General features: G+C 46.6%; 1 protein-coding gene across 4 annotated transcripts in view; it reads left to right on the top strand.

Moving 5' to 3' along the window:
• Positions 1-14,314, top strand: part of ADGRF5 (adhesion G protein-coupled receptor F5) — a 101,866-nt gene extending 87,552 nt beyond the window's left edge. For 3 of the 4 annotated variants that reach the window (XM_008691823.2, XM_008691826.2, XM_008691822.2), the window contains 7 exons: positions 1,092-1,300; positions 3,457-3,636; positions 5,272-6,666; positions 7,798-7,839; positions 7,930-7,989; positions 8,520-8,604; positions 10,721-14,314. In XM_008691823.2, coding sequence (XP_008690045.1) covers positions 1,092-1,300; positions 3,457-3,636; positions 5,272-6,666; positions 7,798-7,839; positions 7,930-7,989; positions 8,520-8,604; positions 10,721-10,800 — 2,051 coding nt within the window. In that variant the 3' untranslated portion in view covers positions 10,801-14,314. Of the gene's footprint in view, positions 1-1,091; positions 1,301-3,456; positions 3,637-5,271; positions 6,667-7,797; positions 7,840-7,929; positions 7,990-8,519; positions 8,605-10,018; positions 10,086-10,720 lie in introns of all 4 variants that reach the window. The other variant, XM_008691824.2, reaches the window with a different exon arrangement.
• The last annotated feature ends 6,218 nt before the right edge of the window (positions 14,315-20,532 follow it).

Genomic DNA, 20,532 nt, shown 5'->3' with positions numbered 1-20,532 from the left:
TTCTCATGTATTGGTAACTGAGCCCTGGACACCAAAGTTGGAAGCAATTTAGTGTTCCCTGTCTCCCTGAGTCACTGTTCCCAAGCACGCCTCTTCCGGGGGGCAGCCAAGACCACTTCTTCACGTCCCCCATGCCGCCTTCTTCACCCAGGCACGGAAACGTTCTATTCATTTATCTTTATTCTCCTCTTTCTTCATACCAGGTCTGATTCCTCTTCCTTTTCCTAGTAGAAATTACTTACATATTTCAAGATTTTATACGATGACTGAGAACTCAATTAATGTTAAATTTGTAAGTTGGTGAGAAAGGGATCTTATCATCGGAGAATCAAGGTCCCCTGGAGATCAGAGATTCTGCAACAAATGTCATTTTCTCATTCAAGTCTGGTCTTGAGTAGACATGAAATAGAGTCATCTCCAAGGGAAGGCAGAAGGATCAAATGTTTACAGATATTGCTTAGAATATTCGGGTCACGGGTACCTGGAATTCCCACTCTTAATTATATATGTGAAGTAGGGCAGTGCTGCTCAACCTTAGCTCCATGTTGGAATCACAGGGGAAGTTAGAAACACAGCCAGTGCCTAAATCCCAGCCCCAAGGGGTTCTTATTTATTTGGGCTGGAGTGAACCAGGACGTTGGTTAGTTTCCAAGCTCCCCAGATGATTCAAATACACACCAGAGCTGAGAATCCCTTGGGTTGAGGCATTTTGTTCCTGGGATTCCTGGTAACCTGATTATCCCTTATCTGGATGAGCACATATTAAGCTCTCATGGTTTTTCCATGGCTTAGATTTTACAGGCAGCAGGCAGAAGATTCCCAGGGATTGGAGGTGGGGATGAAGCATGGAGGAAATCAATTCTGTTAGGAAAAGCAAATGCAGGTTAAAGTCAGATTTGTGTCGAAAGCACTAAAAGGGGCTTTGGAAAATCAGGGGCGAAATAAAGAAAGTGGGTAACTCTGAAAAGGTCACCAAAACTAAAGAGAAAAATGAATTCAAGCAGCCACATTCCAGCTAGGCCTAATCCTCTTTTGAATATCTTTTCTCCGCCTTTCAAATTGTCCCTTTTACTCCCGTGTTTCCAATGCAGGAGAGAAGATCACGTGCCGAGATCCCACAATAGGTGTTGGGGAGCCCGGGAAAGTTATCCAGAAACTGTGCCAGTTCTCCAACGTGCCCCGTGGCGCTGGACGTCCCACTGGCGGGACCATGACTTACAAATGTGTCGGCTCCCGCTGGGAGGTGAAGAAAAATGACTGCATCTCTGCCCCAATAAATAATCTGCTCCAGCTGGCCAAGGTGACCCTTAAATCTTTGACTCGGAGCTCTTGGCATGGAGATTGGTCTAGCTTATCATATTTCTCAGCAAATGGGCCGTGGGCTGGTTTGTGTTGCTCCCAAAGCTACTTTTATGTGTTTATTTTCAAAGAAGATGCAATCCTAGAAATGCTTTATATTTTTCTTAAGTACAAATGTGGAGACAACAAAGTATGTGTTCTACTCTGGGACCAGCTGTATACTTTACCTTGACTTCTCAGTGCCTTGTTTCTTTTACCTCCAAGGTGGAGGTGGGATTATCCTCTCGTATTACCACTCTCCTTTGAATAATCTGGGTATCAAGCAAGTAGCTCTAATCTTTTCGGGAGGAGGAGATACATAAAAAATAACGTTCATTGGTGCAAAAAAAATATGCTTGGGCTTTATGCTTTTATAGGTCTGAGATTTCTTCCGTCTTTAGAGGTAACCTTTAGTTATGAATGATGGAACTAGCCTGCCTCTCTTACCTAGAAGAGAGGTTCCTGCCACGTGGTAGGGGAATATTCCTTTCTTTTCATGAAAATAAATAAATGTTACCTCATACTTAAGTTGTCGAGAGTAGGGACTCCTAAAATGCCGTGAGTTACAATAAATAAATACTGACGAGGCAACTAGGAGACTTACAGTTAACGGCATTGTTAGACAAGTAGTTCCAAATACCCTCACCCTTGGAAGAAGAATTGAGGAAAAGAAGTCATAATTATTTGTGTCTCATCTAATTATCTTCTGTTTCTCCTCTTGTCTTACACTAAATTCATTAAAATACCTACTAGGTGCAAAACATTTTTGTAGGTGCTATCAGGGTGAAGAGTCTCTGATTTGCTAGAAGACATAATCCAGTTGGGTAGTTCTATGCACACTGGTTTTGCTTAGGATAATCAGAAAGCTCTGCTTGAAAAACTTGGCCTCTGAGTTGGACCTTGAAGAAGCTGCATCAGTGATAAGAATTTTCCTAATCAAGAAAGATAGAGATATTATAATTTGAACTCAACACTGGGCCGTGGTCCCAATTCTAGAAACCTAGATACATTTTCAATGGAAAGGGGGCCTGTTGGTCTATCAGATTCATCCATTCAACGTATATTTATTGAATACATACTATGTACCAATTTATGACTTATACTATGTTCGGCATTCTAGTATATCAGATGGAATATAACATGTTTCAAATTGCCAAGGAGCTTATCATTTAATTGGAGAGATATTGAAATTAAAGCACAAGATGACATTGATAGAAATGTCACAAATGTAAAGTATGGTAAATAACAAACACAGAAGTGCCTGGCTGGCACAGTCCATTAAGCATCTGACTCTTGGTTTCGGCTCTGCCCCTGATCTCAGGTCGTAAGATTGAGCCCCATTTTGGGCTAAACGCTGAACACAGAGTGGGCTTGAGAGTCTCTCTCCCTCTCACTCTGCCCCTCCTGCTCCTGCTCTCTCTCTCTCTAAGATAAATAAATAAATCTTTAAAAAAAAAATAACAAACACTTAGGCAGTCAGAGGAAGAAACTCCCCTGGGTTGGAATACTCATCAATGTTCTTTATGGAGGAGGTCGAATTGGAGTTCATTCTTTAATTATAAGTAGGGGTTAGATAATTAGGAAACAGAAGTGTGATCATTACAGATAGGGTGACCATATAATTTAGCATCCAAACCAGGACACATTTTGAAAATAAAAGAGGGCGCTGGTAATAATTACACTGGGCCAACAGATATAAAGCAGAACCGTCCCAGGAAAATTGGGATGGAGAGTCACCCCCCTAATGGTCAGCAAAGTAGGTGATGAGAAAAAGCAGAGTGGCAAATGTGCTTCCATACAGACCATCAAGGGATAATTTTATACAATTTTGATCTAGTTCTCTAGGAATCACATCTCCGTTCCTTTTTCTTTAACTAGTCATTAGGTTGACATGTGTTTCACTGTTCCCCTTCTGTGTGTGAGGTCTTATTCTATTCTGAATAGCACAGAGATTAAATTAAGAGATAAGTTATCTTACAGGATATATTTATAGGAATGGAGAAAAAAAAGAAACCACGTATAAGAGGTTTTCATCATGGATAGATCAGCAGGATTTGATAACTGGGCTGACTGGCAAGTGTTTTGTTTGTCTGTTTATGTTGGCTTTTGTTTTACTAGGCTTTGATCAAGAGCCCCTGTCAGGATAAGAAGCTCCCAAAATACCTGGACGATCTTTCTGTTAGCACAGTCAAGATGAAACATGAAGTCAGCTCATTTCCTGGGAGCCTGGGAGCCATCGTTAACATCCTTGACTTGCTCTCAACAGTTCCAACCCAAGTGAATTCAGCAATGATGGCGGTGAGTTGGTTTAGACCTTATAGGAGTTTAGAGTCTCATCTTTTCACCCCTTGGGACTCGTGATCAAGAAACATAACTCTTCCCCATTGCAGCTCCTTCTTTGTCTTTTCCAGAGCAATACTCTGGATTTTAGGGTCACATAGCATGCTTTGTGCTTTGACAGCTATGGCTTTTAGAGTCGCAGGGAGTGTTTCTAGTATTCATCTGGGGATCTTAAAAAGATTTCTTTAGTGACTCTCCATCTTAGTTTCTTCATTAAAATAGAATGGGTTCTTATCTGCTTTCTAAGAAAACTAGGAATGAAAGGTTTTCGGAATACGTACAAGGTGGGATTCTCTGTGATTTAGCACTAAACATGAACTTTGAGGCAATCAGGACTCTGCGAGGAGTCACCCAGAATTCAAATGAAGAGTTCAAATGGTGAGACTTTAATAAAAGGATACTTACAGAGGTAAAGCCAGGGATAAAAAAGAAAAAAAAATAGAAGCCAGTACTACCCTGAGGACTAAAGCAGAAAGGAGAGGAAAGAGTGCACCTATAGCAGAAGGAGAACTAAGCCTTGGAGGAGGGATCACTAGTAAGAGCAACAGAACTATCACCAAAGATGTGCTGAAGACAGTATGTGTGTATGGGGGGTGAGGGGGTGACTGCGGTGGGTAGTAGGAAAATATATTTCAACTTCTTCTCCCACCCTTCCATCTCCTGCCAATGCTTCCTAGTGGCCAAACACAGCCAGAGGCGTCTGCCAAGGACCCTGAATTTAAGGTGTCTGCCAGACCACGTTCCTTCCCAAGTCTCCAGGGGAGACTTTCTCTGCCTCTTCCAGCTCCATGTATTCCAGCACTCTTCGGTTTGTGGTTGCCTCAATATACCCTCTGCCTTTGTTTTCACGTGGCCTCCTCTTCTCCATTTATCTTCTCCTCTTCTGTCCCTCATAAGGACACTTGACATTGGATTTAGGGCCCACCTACATAATCTGGGATGATTTCCTCTCAAGATCCTTAATTACATCTACAAAGACCCTTTCCCCAAATAAGGTCACATTCACAGGGTCTGGGTATTAGGACATGTTCTTCTGGGGACCACCATTCAACAAACTACAAGACTCATAGTTTCAGATTGAATAGAACAAGGCAAAGGAGGGCAAAGAAATTGTATTGAGAGAAAGCCCAAATGGAAAATGACAAGCCCAAGTTTATGGGAGAGAAAATAAAAATGCTTAGGAAGAAAAAGAAAAGAAAAGAAAAGAAAAGAATGATGGCTTTCGTGTTCAGCATTGGAGAGGGTCTTTCAAAACGACTTCACCCTTGCTGGGAAAATATCACTCTTTATAGGCTTGAGATTTAAAACAAAATAAAACAGTGAATACATATCTCTACCAGCCTGCTGAATTGGCCTTAGTGGAGGAGGTGGTACTTGGTAAATGATTAATGAGGTCTCCTAGGCTTGGGGACACATCCTCTGCTAAGTCCCTGCCATAAGAAGGAGGGACACAGATCCCCATAGCCTGTGATGCCTGATTTTTCTCTTCTCATTTCCTCTTACCTGTACCCATACAACCAGTTTCCAGAGAGCTGTTACTCTTTCTCTCTTTTATGACTGAAAGAATTTGACCCCATGCCATGTCAATTACAGAATGTTCTCTCTACGGTTAACACCATTCTCAGCAAGCCCATGTTGAGTACCTGGAAGGTGTTCCAAAAGCAACAGACCAATCAGAGCTCACAGCTCCTGGACTCAGTAGAAAGATTTTCCCGAGCGTTACGGTCAGAGGACAGCGCTTTTTTGTCCATCAACGAAACGAATGTGCAGATGAGGGGCATGGTCATACAACCTGGCCATCCCAAAACCTACAAACAGAACTTTGTTTTCTCAGACTCGGACCTCTGGGGCAATGTGGCCATTGACAAGTGCGAGCTGGGAAGTCTGCAGTGGGGCTCATCCATTGTCACCGTGGCTTTCCCAACTCTCAAAAACATCCTCACCCAGGATGGTCAAGGAAAGAATGTTGCAAACAGCTTAGTGATGACCACCACTGTGAGCCACAATATAACCATGCCATTCCGGATTTCGATGACTTTTAAGAACATCATCCCTTCTGGGGGGGTACCACAATGTGTCTTCTGGAACTTCGACCTTGCCAACCACACAGGCGGGTGGGATAGTAGTGGGTGCTACATGAACAGAGTCGATGGGGACAGTGTCTCCTGCATCTGCGACCACCTCACATCATTCTCCATCCTCATGTCCCCCGACTCTCCATACCCTGGTTCCCTCCTGGAAATCCTACTGGATATCATTTCCTACATTGGGCTGTGCTTTTCCATCTTGAGCTTAGCAGCCTGTCTAGTGGTGGAAGCCGTGGTGTGGAAATCAGTGACCAAGAATAGGACTTCCTATATGCGCCACACCTGCATAGTGAACATCGCCGCCTCCCTGCTGGTGGCCGACATCTGGTTCATTGTGGCCGCTGCCATCCACGACCATTTCTACCCACTCAACGAGACAGCCTGCGTGGCTGCCACCTTCTTCATCCACTTCTTCTACCTCAGCGTCTTTTTCTGGATGCTGACTCTGGGCCTCATGCTCTTCTACCGCCTGGTTTTCATCCTGCATGACACAAGCAAGTCCATACAGAAGACCATTGCGTTTTCTCTTGGCTATGGCTGCCCTCTTGTCATCTCAGTCATCACAGTGGGGGCCACCCAGCCCCAAGAAGTCTATACCAGGAAGAACGCCTGCTGGCTCAACTGGGAGGATACCAAGGCCCTGCTGGCCTTCGTCATACCAGCGCTAATCATTGTGGTCGTGAACATGACCATTACAGTTGTGGTCATCTCCAAGATCCTGAGACCTTCCATTGGAGACAAGCCAAGCAAGCAGGAGAAGAGTAGCCTGTTTCAGATCAGCAAGAGCATCGGGGTCCTCACGCCACTCTTGGGGCTCACCTGGGGTTTTGGGCTTGCCACTGTGTTCCAAGGAAGCAACGCTGTGTTCCATATTATATTTACGCTCCTCAACGCCTTTCAGGTAAGTTCTGCAGGGCAGGGCGCTCAGGAACTGGTGGGACCAATTAATGTTAGAAACACAAACAGGGGTAGGAATGGGGAAGGGTTTTAGTTCAGAGGAGGCCCTAGCCCTAAAGAGGGGGAATTACAAGAACTCAGTGAGACAGAAGGGACACATTCCCCTGCTCCCATGGAACCTCATACCTCTTATCACCTGCATTATAATTTAGCTGCATGCATGAGTCACTTTGAAAAGCCCTGATAATACAAGTAAGAGGAAAGTCCCTTCCCTACACAGGATTTTGCTATTTACCCAACATTATCATGATGCCACCTATTATCCCCTAAGTGAAAATACCACTATTAGACCAGTCATTTCTCCACTTAATTTCCCCCAGCATTAAATAAGCTCTCTCTTTGTGAAGTCAGGGATAGCATCTGTCTTCTTTACCACTCTATCCCTAACAGTACCTAGAAAAGACTTTGGCACAGGGTCGGTGCTCGAAAACTGGTAAATAAAATGAATACCACATAGTAGGTTCTCTAGAAACATTTGCTGAAGAAGGAGAGAATGAATGCCCTACGTAAGGTAGACATTCTACTCTATTATGCTCGTTGCTCTCTTGTAGCACGTAATGAACCATAATACAAGCCACATTGTTAGAAGAGCTTTAGCAGAAGGACAGGCAGCAAGGAAGGGAATGCTTAATTCTGATTCTACCAGCAGGTGGGAGGTAAGCATGGGTTCCCATGAGCGGGCGAGGAGGCGAAATGGAGACACTGTCCCAGATGCTCATGCCAAGGCCACACAAATCCTAACTTCTGCTACAGGGCCCGAGGCGTCAAACTATAAGGCTCATGTCTAATGAAGCGGGTAGCATGGCTTGACTCAACAGCACAAACAGTAGGCCCTCCAGTCCATAAGGAGGCAGGGATAAGGAAATAGAACTATATCCTTCTCACGTGATAACATTTAAGGTCTCCTGGTGTGGACCGACTGCATCCCTTTTAACAGTACTGTCCACTGCACTCATTCCATAAATACAGATGTGGGCAGAGGTGGTACAAACTCGATGCCAGGTTAGCAATCCTTCCTATTTTGCTGGGAATAGAATATGATTAAAATGTCCTTCTCCCCAATTCTTTTCTTCAGGGATTATTCATTTTACTCTTTGGATGCCTCTGGGATCAGAAGGTAAGAACAACGACAGTTTCACGCTTCTAGAAAGGTCGAAAGTGCTTGTGGCAGATGGAACTTACCATGGCTTCTTTTAAACAATTGTAGGTCCAGGAAGCCTTGCTAAAGAAGTTTTCACTGTCAAGATGGTCTTCGCAGCACTCAAAGGTCAGTCTTTCTCTTTGGAGACTTTTGAAAGGCCCGCTCTCTCCACACCCAGGTCCAGCATAGATTTATTTCACTGTTTTTGCTTTGCACCTGATTCTGCCTATTAAAGTCAGCCACAGAACTGCTATTAAGATGCATTAAGAAATCTTCTGGGGTAACTTAAGGCACTAGAGAACACAACGTGAGGAATAACGATGAAGAGATTTTCTGTAGTCCGTTTTGGAAAATAACTATTGCACTCAAACACATTTGACTGTCGTCACGTGTCAGAAGATACCAAACCCTAGCGAACAGTAAAACATGTATTTGGAAGTTATCTTCCTAACTCTGATGAGAGTCCAGTGTTTCAAAGCGGCTCTCCTGCTTGATTTGTTTGAAGTAGAAATTTCTGCTCCTCCAAGCTCTCACTTTCAAGTGGACCGAGAGATTCAGACAGTGACCACTAGAGGGCAGCAAACGAATCATCCTAGAGATAAAACGGGGCCTTGGTTTCACATTTGCTTTGTAACTGTCTTTCTTCTCTTTTTTAGTCAACGTCCCTTGGTTCATCGACACCCGTATTTTCTATGAGTTCTCCAATATCAAGAAGATTTAACAATTTGTTTGGTAAAACAGGTACGTAGTGACTTCTAGGTCACTCCCTAGGGCACTTACTTAGGGCTGACTCAAACAAATTTGCCCTGACGGGGAGCCTCAGACGCCTACCTTCCTACTCCCCACCTTGAGGCATTTACTGACTATAGCCTCATTTGGGGCTGAGGTTAAATCCAGGAGCTTGCTTACATTTTCCCAAACCACCGGGAGGCTGGCACAGAGGGCACCTGCCTTGGGTGGGCAGCTAATAATAACTTAAAAGGATACGATGTGGAGAATCTAGACAAGCCTGTGGAGAGATGTCTGTCAAACCTGTATCAGCTACAAAAATGAGAACTGTGAATTGCTGGCCTTGTCAAACACAGAGTTCTTTGCTATTCATGTTTTTTTTTTTTTTAAGATTTTATTTATTTACTTTTGCAAGAGACAGAGAGAGAGTACAAGTGGGGGGAGGGAGCAGAGGGAGAAGCAGGCTCCCCGCTGAGCAGACAGCCCGACTCGGGGCTCGATCCCAGGACCCTGAGATCGTGACCTGAGCTGAAAGCAGACGCTTAATCGACTGAGTCACCCAGGCACCCTCTTTGCTATTCATGTTAAATAGGAATAAGAAGGTCATGTTTATGGGTTAAGGCGTAGAAAAAAATATATTTAGAAAGCTCTACGATAGGATCACATGCTGTGGGTTTCTTTCCCTTTTTTTTTTTCCTCTTTTTTTTTTCTTTTTTTGGAGTGTGCTTGCTGTACACGTCGTTGTAGGAAGAATCACTCCGGTTATCCATTCTGTTAGGGACATGCACAGTTAAATTGCTCCCCTGGAGGTACAAATTCACTAATGTTAATGACTTTGGGCAATGGGTCTCAGCTATGTTGGGAGGTTGAAATCTCTGCCCACCAACACCCCCTAAGCACCAGAATTGTTTCCAGCTTCTTGAAAATGAACAGATTTCACAAAGGCAGAATCTAGAAATGTGTCAATACTCCAGACTAAGGCTTTTCCTATAAAATCAAATTTGGAGAATGCCTATCAATTGTTAAAACTCCAGAGGACTTGGTCCTTGGGGCTTCGATTTGATGCATTACTCATGAAAGTGGAGGGTCTTTCCTTTTGAGCATGCTTGATCGGGCCTGCTGGGGAATGATCCAATCTTTGGGTATAGTACCACCCTTGCCCTTGGCGAGCACTGTCACTGGAGCATGCTGACCATTTGCATCCAAGGGAAAATGCTACAAGATGCGTCTACGGAATCAGAATTATGCAATCTAAGGCCAAGAAAATGTGTTCTTTGTTTCTGAATCAGTCCGATTGAAGTTGGAGTTCGGGTTGTGTTCCTGAGGTCCCGGGGCCTGCGATTCCCAGTCACTGCCATTCGATGCAGCTCCGTGTTGGCCTGCTTGAGGGTCCCATAATCACTGTAACTTTGGTTTATGTTGTCAGCAGCCCCAAAGGGCCCCCCAGGCAGTGATGGAAACCTTGTTAGCAGTGGCAGCTCACCAATCTGATGGTAGGGTGGGCACCGTGTCCCTTCCTCGCCCAGCACCCCGCCCCACTCGCCCTGTGCTCAGTCCCTGCCTCCTGCTGACGCCGGCCCGTGTGGTTGCTCGCGGCTGCGCCCTCTGCTGCACCTTCGTTGGCATCCGCTGACCTCCGCTTCTTTTCCAGTCCTGCCTTTTCTACCCCTGTAATTTTCTCCTTTCTTTCCTTTTTCCCCTTTCTTCCCCTCGCCTTCCAGCTCAGCCTCTGGGCCCCTCCCAAGAGCTTCCCCCAAGACACCCCCACCCAAGGGGACCAGGGAGCTTCCCTCACGCGGTTGTCCCCAGGGCCATGCATGTGGTGGCATGTGGAGGGCTGCCCATGTTCACGTCCTCCCTGTCCTGGTAGAAACCTGGCTGCTGGTTTGATGGGAAGTAGTTAGTGCTTGTCTTGTCGGCTGCCACGCATGCTTGAGAACGACAGCTTTGTTTGTTCTCTGGCACTTCGGGGTCTTGGGAGGGGGGCAGGCATGGGTTCGTTTCCAGGCATGGCCCAGCTTTCCCGGCTCTCGAGCGAGAGCTCCCCTCGGGCCACAGCAGGAAAGGTGCACACCGCCGTGATTGTGCTGTCGTGTCTGTAAGCCTGAGCTGCTACTCTGTTTTTCAGGAACATACAATGTTTCCACCCCAGAAACGACCAGCTCATCCCTGGAAAACACATCTAGTGCTTACTCCTTGCTCAACTAAGAACAGGAAAATCGACCCATGTGACTTCTTTAAAGGACAGTGGATACACTCGGAAAAAAAATCCTTTCAAAGCCACGGGTAAAATGTTTCCTCCGCAGGCTTCCTGGAGCAGATGCTGAAGAGACTCTTTCATTAGGGAAAAGGAGCTCTCTTTCGTGAAGACAGACTAAACGTAACTGTTAAGTTTATTTGCTGCCCCACCCCCACCTCTTGTGTGATACTCAGTGTGTACAGTATTTAAGTAAAACTCGAGTCCCCTGAGGCCCCACTTCCCTGTCTATATTGTAACATAGAATTTCAAAGAGACGTTTTTACTTTTCACACGTTGGGCACAAAAATAAGCTTTGATTAAAATAATAACCACAAGGCTAGGACCTAGGAAATACTTCAGTGAGCTCTCAGAAAGAAGAAAGGAAAGAAGGGTGGATACAGGGGGAAAAATAGAGAAAAACAATAAAAACCACATTTAAAAAAATTTTCCATGTTAACATAATAATTCTGATACTGCAACATGGAGAATACAAAAATGGCTCAAAAATGGAAACTGAAGTAAATCATGGTGAAAGTTTGCTATTTTCTTGGTATTTTCTTAGCTACGAGAGAAAATTTTTTTAAACAAGGCGGTGGGAAGAGACAGGGAGGAAATTGTAAGATCAGCACGCTTTCAAGTGGACAATAATATTTACAAGAAATGCGTGGAGGGAGACCTAATTCTCCTGATGCTAAACACACACCCTATGGTCGTGCACATGAGCGTCTGAGCTCAGGGGAGGGGCAGGCCGAGCACATGGGGGAGCCGTGCTTCATCAGATCCAAGCAGATCCCACCGCTAGTTACGTTTTTTACCGTTTATCAGAAAAGCCTCATCTTTTGGTTTGTTTCAATTTTTGAAGGCAAAAAAAAATTATATTTTTATATCCATCACTTGCCAAATGTGCCATACAGTGATATAAATGTGATAGATTGCTCTGGAAACAGATCTCGACTGTCATGTGTTTAACAGCTTTAACCGGGTACATCTCTGTCATCATAGAATAGATTTTCAGAATCTTCCGGCATTGTTTATCACTGTTGTTGCTACCGTGGATGTAGTGGCCCTTGGCGCGTGGTCTAGCGCCCTATGTATTAGCTCTTTCAATCCTTGAGTTCCAAGACCCATATACGGTAAGAGTTTTGTATTGTCTAATCTGTGTTTATTCCACCCACTCGGAAATCTGAAATGAAACGTTACAGTTGGCTACTCTCTGCTCCCAATGACACTTGACCTTGATGAGCAGATGGTGGAACTTTCCCCGAGGATTTGATTGTCTGTGAATTACACACGTGTGTGTGTGTTGTTTGTGGTGTGTGCATTTCATAAAAGAGAAATATTTATTAAAATTGAATCGATATTAAGGTTAGGCATGTGCTGTAGCCACAGCAACCATACATTCCAAATTGAAGTCTGATCCCAGAGACACAGGGAAACAGAACAAAAATGTGGGGCCCCTCGGGGAATGTGGGCCGTGTGGTCTTCATAAGGACTGAGAACTAGCAGGGATCCAGCCATCAGGAAGGTGACAGAAGAGGCTGCAATGTAGCAACCTTTTATTTATTGAATTTCGAAAGAGTTTTCTTTTAGTATTTTAACTCTTTAACCTCTCTTCTTTTTTATTTTGAATTTTAAATTCTACATCCTGCCTCTCTTTTCTTCAGGGGGAGAAGCAGGTGGGGCAGATAGAAGTCAGTCCTCATAGTGTTTCAAGTAAATGAGCTCTTTTCTTCTACACGTTCACGAATGACGTGGACATCTCCTCCCACGCTTGCCTGGAAATTGTCACAGAGGAAATGATTAAACTATAAAATTCTCCAGGGATGGTCAGCTTTGGGGAGAACTCAGTACCGACGAGACAGAGCCGGAGATTAGGTTGAAGGATCAATGGGATGAGAATTAGAGGTCCGAGAGAGAATGGCTTTGACCAATCTGGTTCCTGGAACAATCTCAGGGATAAGAGGCAAGGTTACATAGTACAATGTGTGAGCCTGGCCATCGTGACATGATCGGCCAAAGAAAGCATAGCACTCAGGAGGAACTCAAAAACAACAAGGAACAAGAAACACTTAGCTTCCAGCCACGACCATAGGGATCCTTTGGGAATCATCGTGTTGCGAAGGGAACCTTTATAATGGCAGGAACCTTCCCAGGGTTCCTAGGATGTGGATTTGGCCCTTTGCCTACGTGCGTTAACTGAGGCACGTTCCCTTACCCCCAACACACACACACACACACACACACACACACACACACACACACACGTGCGCACGTGCTTTCCAGCTTTCAAGACACAATGCCAGATCCAAATTCCAGAAAACCTATGAAAACAAAAACTTAGAGACACACTTGCCGGTCTTCTGCTCAGCTGCAAGATACGTAGTTCAAGCACTGCTGTTTGCCAAGAATATCCTAAAATAAACAATAGAATTCAAAATTGTAAAAGAGAGCTGTGCATGAATCTGTGAGCTCTGTCAAAGCAGGAGCCCCTCCTGGTCCTGTGTTCACTAGTTCTCAGTCAACGATGATTACAAGACTATTCACAGCAGATTTCTGAGGAAGAGGAGGAAGGAATGTCAGCTCTGAGGTTGGTACAAAGTGTCCAGTGCTTCCCCCTGTGCCTGACCTCTCAGTGGGTAAAGTCAGTTCCATGGGCCAAAATTTAAGTTGCATTAAAGGGCCTTCTACTAAGTCAGTTTCTTGCAAAGGGATCTGTGCTAATGCTTCAGAGTTTGTGACGTGAGAGCATTCACAAAGGAGCACTTAATCTAAGCTACAGAAATATTCTCTGGGAATATTGTTAAGTCCGGTGTAGCACGTCATGTCTTGAGGGGGTCGTGGCTGCCATCTTTCCCCTCCCCCGTTTCTTATATATGGAGAAAGAGGTAAATAAAGACCCATGGGGTTTTCAGGATATCCATTGCTAAGACCAGAAATTAAGAAACAGTGGAGAATCCTAGCCTTTTGCCGTTTGTGTAGAGAACTTCAGACAGATCGGTGTTGGAAGGTCAAAGAAAAAAAAAAGTGACACAGGGAAGAGAAAGGTCACAGTGCCTGGAACGTGCAGGCGCAGGGAGGGAGTTCTCCAGAAGTGAGAGGAGCAGGAAGTCACAACCATTGGAGAAGACGAAAGGAAACAAGTGTGGTCCCAGAAATCCCATGTAGGTGGAATGCATTTGATTTGTGGCACGTGAAGGTGACGTCAGACAGAAACCCAAAGACAGCGTGATGCAGGCCAATGGACGTCTGATTCCCTGAGTGTCCAAAATAAAGGAGGGGCTTACAATGGATGTTATCTTTCTTATGTATGTTTTAAAAAGTCCATGAAAATAGTGTCTCATGACTTGACAGATGTTAGCTTTGGAATGAGATGCTATAGGTTTCTAACTGTATGACTTGGGATATTAAATCATGTCACAATAGTACACCAGCGTACAGCTATGTGTCCTGTCCATGCTTGTAACAATAAAATATCTAGCAAGATCTCTTTATATAAATTGTCTGCTCTTTTGTAAATAGGCTGGTGCTGCTGTTTCAGGCTTCCCTATCAGAAATCCAGCCAGAATTTAACGCCATTCTCCACACAGCGAGTGGTTGCTTCTGTTCCTCGGGCGTGGTGGGGGGCTGGGTACCAGAAGCTCCCGGCTGAGCTCAGTTGGCTGACAGCAATGACGTCACTCCTCACACCATCCACACTCCCATGCAGCGTGTGAAGCCTGGAAGCTTACAGAGGGTTGAAACGAGGGACCCTGAAGCAACACTTTCAGGACCTAACTGCCCGGGAAACAAATAAACAAATATCTATTCTTACATTTGTGTGTGAAAATTTGGAATTTTCATGGACGGCTAAAAACAGAGCCCTGTGAGTTTTGTTAGTGACAGATTATTTTTGCAACGTGGGGCCATATTTCTGTTTTCATATCCTATTGCTGCATAACATGTTACCACAAACACAGAGGCACCCACTTACAATTGCACAGTTCCGGAGGGTTAGAAGTCTGGGCATGGCTTCACTGGGTCCACTGCTCAGGGTCTTGTCAGGTGGAACTCAGGCTGGCGGCCAGGGCTATGGATTGACCTGAAAGCTGAGCTCCCCCTCCAAGCTCATTGATTGTCAGGCAGAATTCCAGTCTTTGTAGGTATAGGACAGAGGCACTCAGCATCTAGGGGTGTCCTGCCATCCCCTGCCATGTGGCCTTCTCCACAATGTGGTCCTTTGCTTGTTCAAAGTCCACAGGAGAAACTCTGTGCTGCTTTGAATCTCTGACTTCCTCAGTTTCTGACCTTCTTTTAAAGGACTCACCGGATTAGGTCAGGCCCATCCAGGATAATCACCCTTGTGATGAACGCAAAGTCAGGTGGTTACGGGCTTTGATTACACCAGCAGTTTCCTTCACCTTTGTCGTATAATCTATTCTACTCCTGGGAGTGATCTTTATGGGTCCTGCCCACAGTTCATGGAAGAGGATTATACAAGACATTTCATCAGATTGTTTAAGCAAACAGCATTGAAGACCCAATACCGCTCTGTAGATTCTGTCTGAGGCATTGGCTGTGGCTTTGTGACCTGCAAACATTTCTTTATCCACAGCAGTAATCACACTGAAAGGGGTCCCTCCAGCTGTACCACGAATAAAACTCCTGAGATTCAAATACCCTGTTAACTCTCTCTACTGACTATGCGAATGTGAAAGAAGTCACCTTTCCCGAGGGGATGGCCTCGGGCTCTGGGGGGGTTCAGGGAAAGGGTGCTGTTTGGGAAAGTCTGATTCGTCCAGATGAAAAGAGGCCCACCAACGCCAAGGCCCACAACCTCCCCCGGCGTGGTGTGTCTGGGGTGCGAGTTAGGGTGAGTCCAGGAGCCGAAATATTCCCTTGACGTGACTCAGGCCAACGGATCAGAGACCTAAGCACACAGGGGCCAGCCAGTCCTCTAAGCATTTGTACCTCTGACCTCCAGGTCCTTAAAAATAAAGTCAAAATGCTTCTCCTCTGCTGTGCACTTCTCATCCTTCAGGGCTCCCATGAAATGGGGCGGCCTGCAGCCCACAGGTGGGTCACGCCGGAGGCTGGGATCGGCTTGTCCCCCACAGACCCGCACGCCCCTCGAATGCTCGCCTGGGTCACAGGAGCTGGTTGGGACTTTTCTGCTCTTTTGCACTGATTTTTTTTTCTTTGTAAGATAACGTATACATCATTCAGAAGGAAGAGGTTTATTTCTGTATTTTGAAGACGTTTCCCCCTGGCTTTATGAAGTTATGCTCTCTCCATACAAACAGGAAGAAAAGCGTGCTTCCCAGGAATACTTCATGTGAACGTGAACACAGCTTCCTTTGTACTATTCGGTAACGCAGTGTAAGCTGCAAGGTCTAGGGCAACGAGAGCCTGAGCCCTGCGCTTTTAGATTTTGAGTGGCCACATGAAAAAAAGTAAATCGGGGGCGCCTGGGTGGTGCAGTCATTAAGCGTCTGCCTTCGGCTCAGGGCGTGATCCCGGCGTTCTGGGATCGAGCCCCACATCAGGCTCCTCCGCCATGAGCCTGCTTCTTCCTCTCCCACTCCCCCTGCTTGTGTTCCCTCTCTCGCTGGCTGTCTCTATCTCTGTCGAATAAATAAATAAAATCTTTAAAATAAAAAAAATAATTAATAAATAAATAAAATCTTTAAAAAAAAAAGTAAATCGGTAAAACTAATTGCAGTACTAGTTCTGTGTAACCAAGTATATCCAAAATACTATCATTTCCAGATGTAATAAACTTAGTGAGACATTGTACATTCCTTGCTTTTTTCTGTTCTAAGTGTTGGAATTCCAGCATGTACTTTACGCTAACCGAACACGCCCGTCGTCCAGCCACATTGCCAGTGTTCGATAGCCACCCGTACCTAGACTCTAGTGCGCTGCACAGCAGAGCTTTAAAGAGTTTATTTATTTGTCAGAGAGAGAGGGAGCACCAGCAGGAGAGAGGCAGGCAGAGGGAGAGGGAGAAGCAGGCTCCCTGCCACGCAAGGAGCCAGATGTGGGACTCGATCCCAGGACCCTGGAATCATGAACTGAGCCAAAGGCAGACGCTTAACTGACTGAGCCACCCGGGCGCCCTGCACAACAGAGTGTTAGGGTATCAACCAGAGGCGAATGCTTTCTGCCCTTCTGCTGCCATATACTGACAGCAGGGTAGGAGAATGAATTTAAAACAAGGCCTGTACCACATTATCCGCTCTGGTCTGTGCAGAGACCCTACACATACTGGGGCACAGGGGACAGGGTAGAAATCCATAAGGCCCAAATACTTCTCTTCCATATGACCCCTGCCCCTCCAAGCTGGCCTGAGCATCACACTGTTCAAAACTCTTCTCCGAGATTTCTGACAAGCATGGCACATTTGCCCCCGGAAACTGCAGTTCCACATCTTCCCCAGGAAGGAAGAAGTGTCTGGAATCACCAGCCTTCTTTCTTGGAGAATGAGCTTTCGGTCTCATCAGTGCGGTATGGCAGAAAGAACATAGCTCCTGGAACAGAAAGACACTTTTCCCCGCTCACCTGAGCCTTTCCCTGCACCACTCTAGTCTTTGGTTTGCTTATCTGTAGAATAGGGATGGTTCAGATTGTCACTCCAGGCTGTTGTCAGGCTCAAAAAGCACAGTTTACATAAAAGGGCTTTGTAAACTGTCAAGTATTATGCAAACAAAAGATTATTTCCAATATCTCTTTGAAAGGCTGACCACAGAGAGCTGTCAGGGGCATCAAGCTCTGGTGACCCCAATGGGATTCCAGGGGGCTTGTAAGCCCTGGGCATCGAGGGGGTCATCCAGAGGACACTGGATCAGGACACAGTTCATCAGGCACCTATGAGGAAATGAGGCCGTCCTAAACAACGTACCGACTGCAGATTTCCTTCAAGCCAATCCTGTGTAACGACATGACTTTTCTTACAGGGCCCCAAGGCCCATCCCCAGACATGTCTCCACACAGATCCTCCGCACTTCCTGCAAGAGTCCAACCCTTTTGCTTGCCTCAGAATCTGGGTCACAGGTCAGGACTCAGCCCCTCACACACACTCAGCCCAGAGGGGGCAAAGGGGACCCCTGCTGTCGCATGAGTATAAGGAGGACTGACAGAGGCCCAGGCCCGTCCCACAACCCCAGGGGCATTCAGAAGCCCTTGAGGACGGGGGCGCCCCTGTGGATCAACTTCTGGCTGCAACTCCTTCCGGGCCCTTTGAGCCCCCGCCTGGAGACCAGATGGTCCTGGAAGATGACAGTTTGGAGAAGCAGGAAAGCTTTGCAAGTGTGATTAGAGGGTTCCCAGGGGAGGCCTGCCCTGAGGACGGCTTTCCCGGCATCAAATGGGTCCACGTGGCAGACTTCCAGGTACCCCCTTCCTTCCGGGGCAAGCAGCAGCAGCAGCATCCGAATACAGCTCTGCCCCCAAGGACACTCAGAGCAAAGTATCCCTCGTAGTGGCAGGTGGCAAGCAGTGGGCTTTGAGAGAATGGAACCGGCCCCCTGGGCCAGGACCGTGATGTATCCATCCCTTCTCTCTGTTCCCATCAGTGATTCTGCAGGGGTGGGGCAGTCAGAAAGCACCTGATTAGTTCCCATCTACCAACCTCAAGGGTTAGGCTTCTATCCAGTCTCCCCCTTGCCCCCCCCCCACCATCTTTCCTTATGTCCTGCATAGATGGATACTTAACTTTATCCTCTAGCACATTCTAGAGAGAACACCAATTTTTCCTAAGTTTTCTGTGCTCAGTGACAATGAGCACACAGAACAAGAAGAGAGACATGAGGGGCACAATCACTGGAGCCTGCCCTGTGCCAGACCCCTGTGCTTTCTCTCCAAATACCGTTTTCCTGTGTGAGCCACGATTCAGCTAAAGTCATCTTTCGACTGTCTAGATACTCATTCTTAATCTTTTCCCTTTAAACTCTGGGACGAAGAGTCTCAAGGCCCCCGCCATCCCTCTGCACAAATGGGCTGTGGGTCGGGGAGACGAGCGACCCTTCACGCCCCACGGTTTTCCTTCTTTCATGCAGAGCCAAGTCCCAACGAGGTATGCTGGCGACTGACAAACGACACAGAATCAACCCAGGGGCCCAGAAAAGAAAAAAAAAAAAAAGGGGGCTTTCTCTTAGCTTGAAAGCAACAGGAACTGATTGGGCAAGTCACGGGAAGACGGCTGTTCCAGCCCACTTCCTTCGCTCGGCAGCGCGATCCAGGAGAGCCAAGAGCGACCGCGGGCCTTGCCTTCTTGGAAGCAGGTGTAATTGGTACCATCCTGTGTCCTCCATCCTGCCTGCCCGCCTCCGCCCCCGGGGTGCGGTGGAAGGAGGTGTTTGATTTGGATTCACCGGGGAAGAATCGCACATCCACTCACTGCTTTTCTGGAACAGCGAGCGGTTCCCAGGCCCGGAGGAGCTCTGTCGCAGCTGTCCCAGTGAAAGCGGAACCGACAGGAATCTCCAGCTGGGCCACTGAGTGACAGCTGGAGGCTGGCGCGGGGCTTCCCTCGCCCGGGCCCGCCGGCTTCTCCTGAGGCTCGATCGCCACCTTGTGGTCGTCGGAGGGGGTGCCGCCTCTGGGGTGCACCTCTGAGGCGGCACAGCATTCAGGCCGCTGATGTGCCTGGTGGGCAACGTGGAGAGAAGTCGTTTGGTGCGAAGGTGAGATAGAGGTCTACTAGATGACAGAAACCAGGAATGCAAGAATCACCCTCACTCCCTAGCCCCTGACACGTTTTATGTTATGGTCCTTGCAGGAGGCGAGGGAGCCAGAAAGCTTTGTGGAGCTATGGGGAGAGCGGACAGTTCATGTGTGCACGAGGATTTGCAGGCAGGTGTATCCTTCTGAGATACACTTGCCGGGATAGCTCCCTCCTGTTTATTTCCTCCCTTACTGACCGAATCTTATTATGGAACCGAAGGCAAAGCTAAAGGCAACCCCCCTCCCCCCGCCGCAAATCGCCTGGTTTCCCCATCCCAGACGGGAATTTGGAAGGTAGTTTGAGGAAGCAGAAGGGGTGTCTTCCATGTGTCACAGGGCCTTAAACACCTTCCCCATCGATGCACCTTCAACAGGATCAACTAGGATGGACCCCTTCCCTAGTCTAATTCATCCATGGGAAACTATTACTGCCAAGCTGGGTTTTCATTTTCAAGCCACGCTGAACCCGCAGCTGCCCCAGGGCTGTCTGACACACCAGCCCACGCTGAGGCCAGCTGGGAAGTTTCTAGTCGAGGCTCTGGACACGCATTCAAGGGAGGCTGCTGGCTTTGCCAGCCAAAGAGTACGACCCAGACGAAGTAAACAGTACCCACAGCCGAGAAAGCTGGTCCTTGGGGCAGAGGGACACGGTGAGCTGGCCTTGTGTAATGGGTCAGACAACTTCCGAACGTTTGAGAATATCATATGCTTTGGGATACTGCTCCTACCCTCCCCCCACCCGCCTCCACCTTCTCCCTTATATTGGACATCCATCTCACAGAAAACCAAATCTCAAGGAGAGATGAGGTTTAGCATGCAAAAACTTCTGGGAGAGAGGTGCACAGCAAATGAAATGAAATTTACCCTCCAGTGAAAATGGCTGATAACTATGTAACTATGCCAACATTTATTGAGCTCTTTACCATGTGCTTGGTGCCTGTCCTAAGCTCTTTATGCATATAATCTCGTTTAAGCCTTACAGCAACCCCGGGTTGAGTAGA

This window comes from Ursus maritimus, unplaced genomic scaffold (genome assembly GCF_017311325.1).
Source record: "Ursus maritimus isolate PB19 unplaced genomic scaffold, ASM1731132v1 scaffold_29, whole genome shotgun sequence".
NCBI classification, from domain to species: Eukaryota; Metazoa; Chordata; class Mammalia; order Carnivora; family Ursidae; genus Ursus; species Ursus maritimus.
The sequence above is the reverse complement of the archived record's forward strand: the minus strand, read 5'-3'. Positions and strand labels throughout refer to the sequence as shown.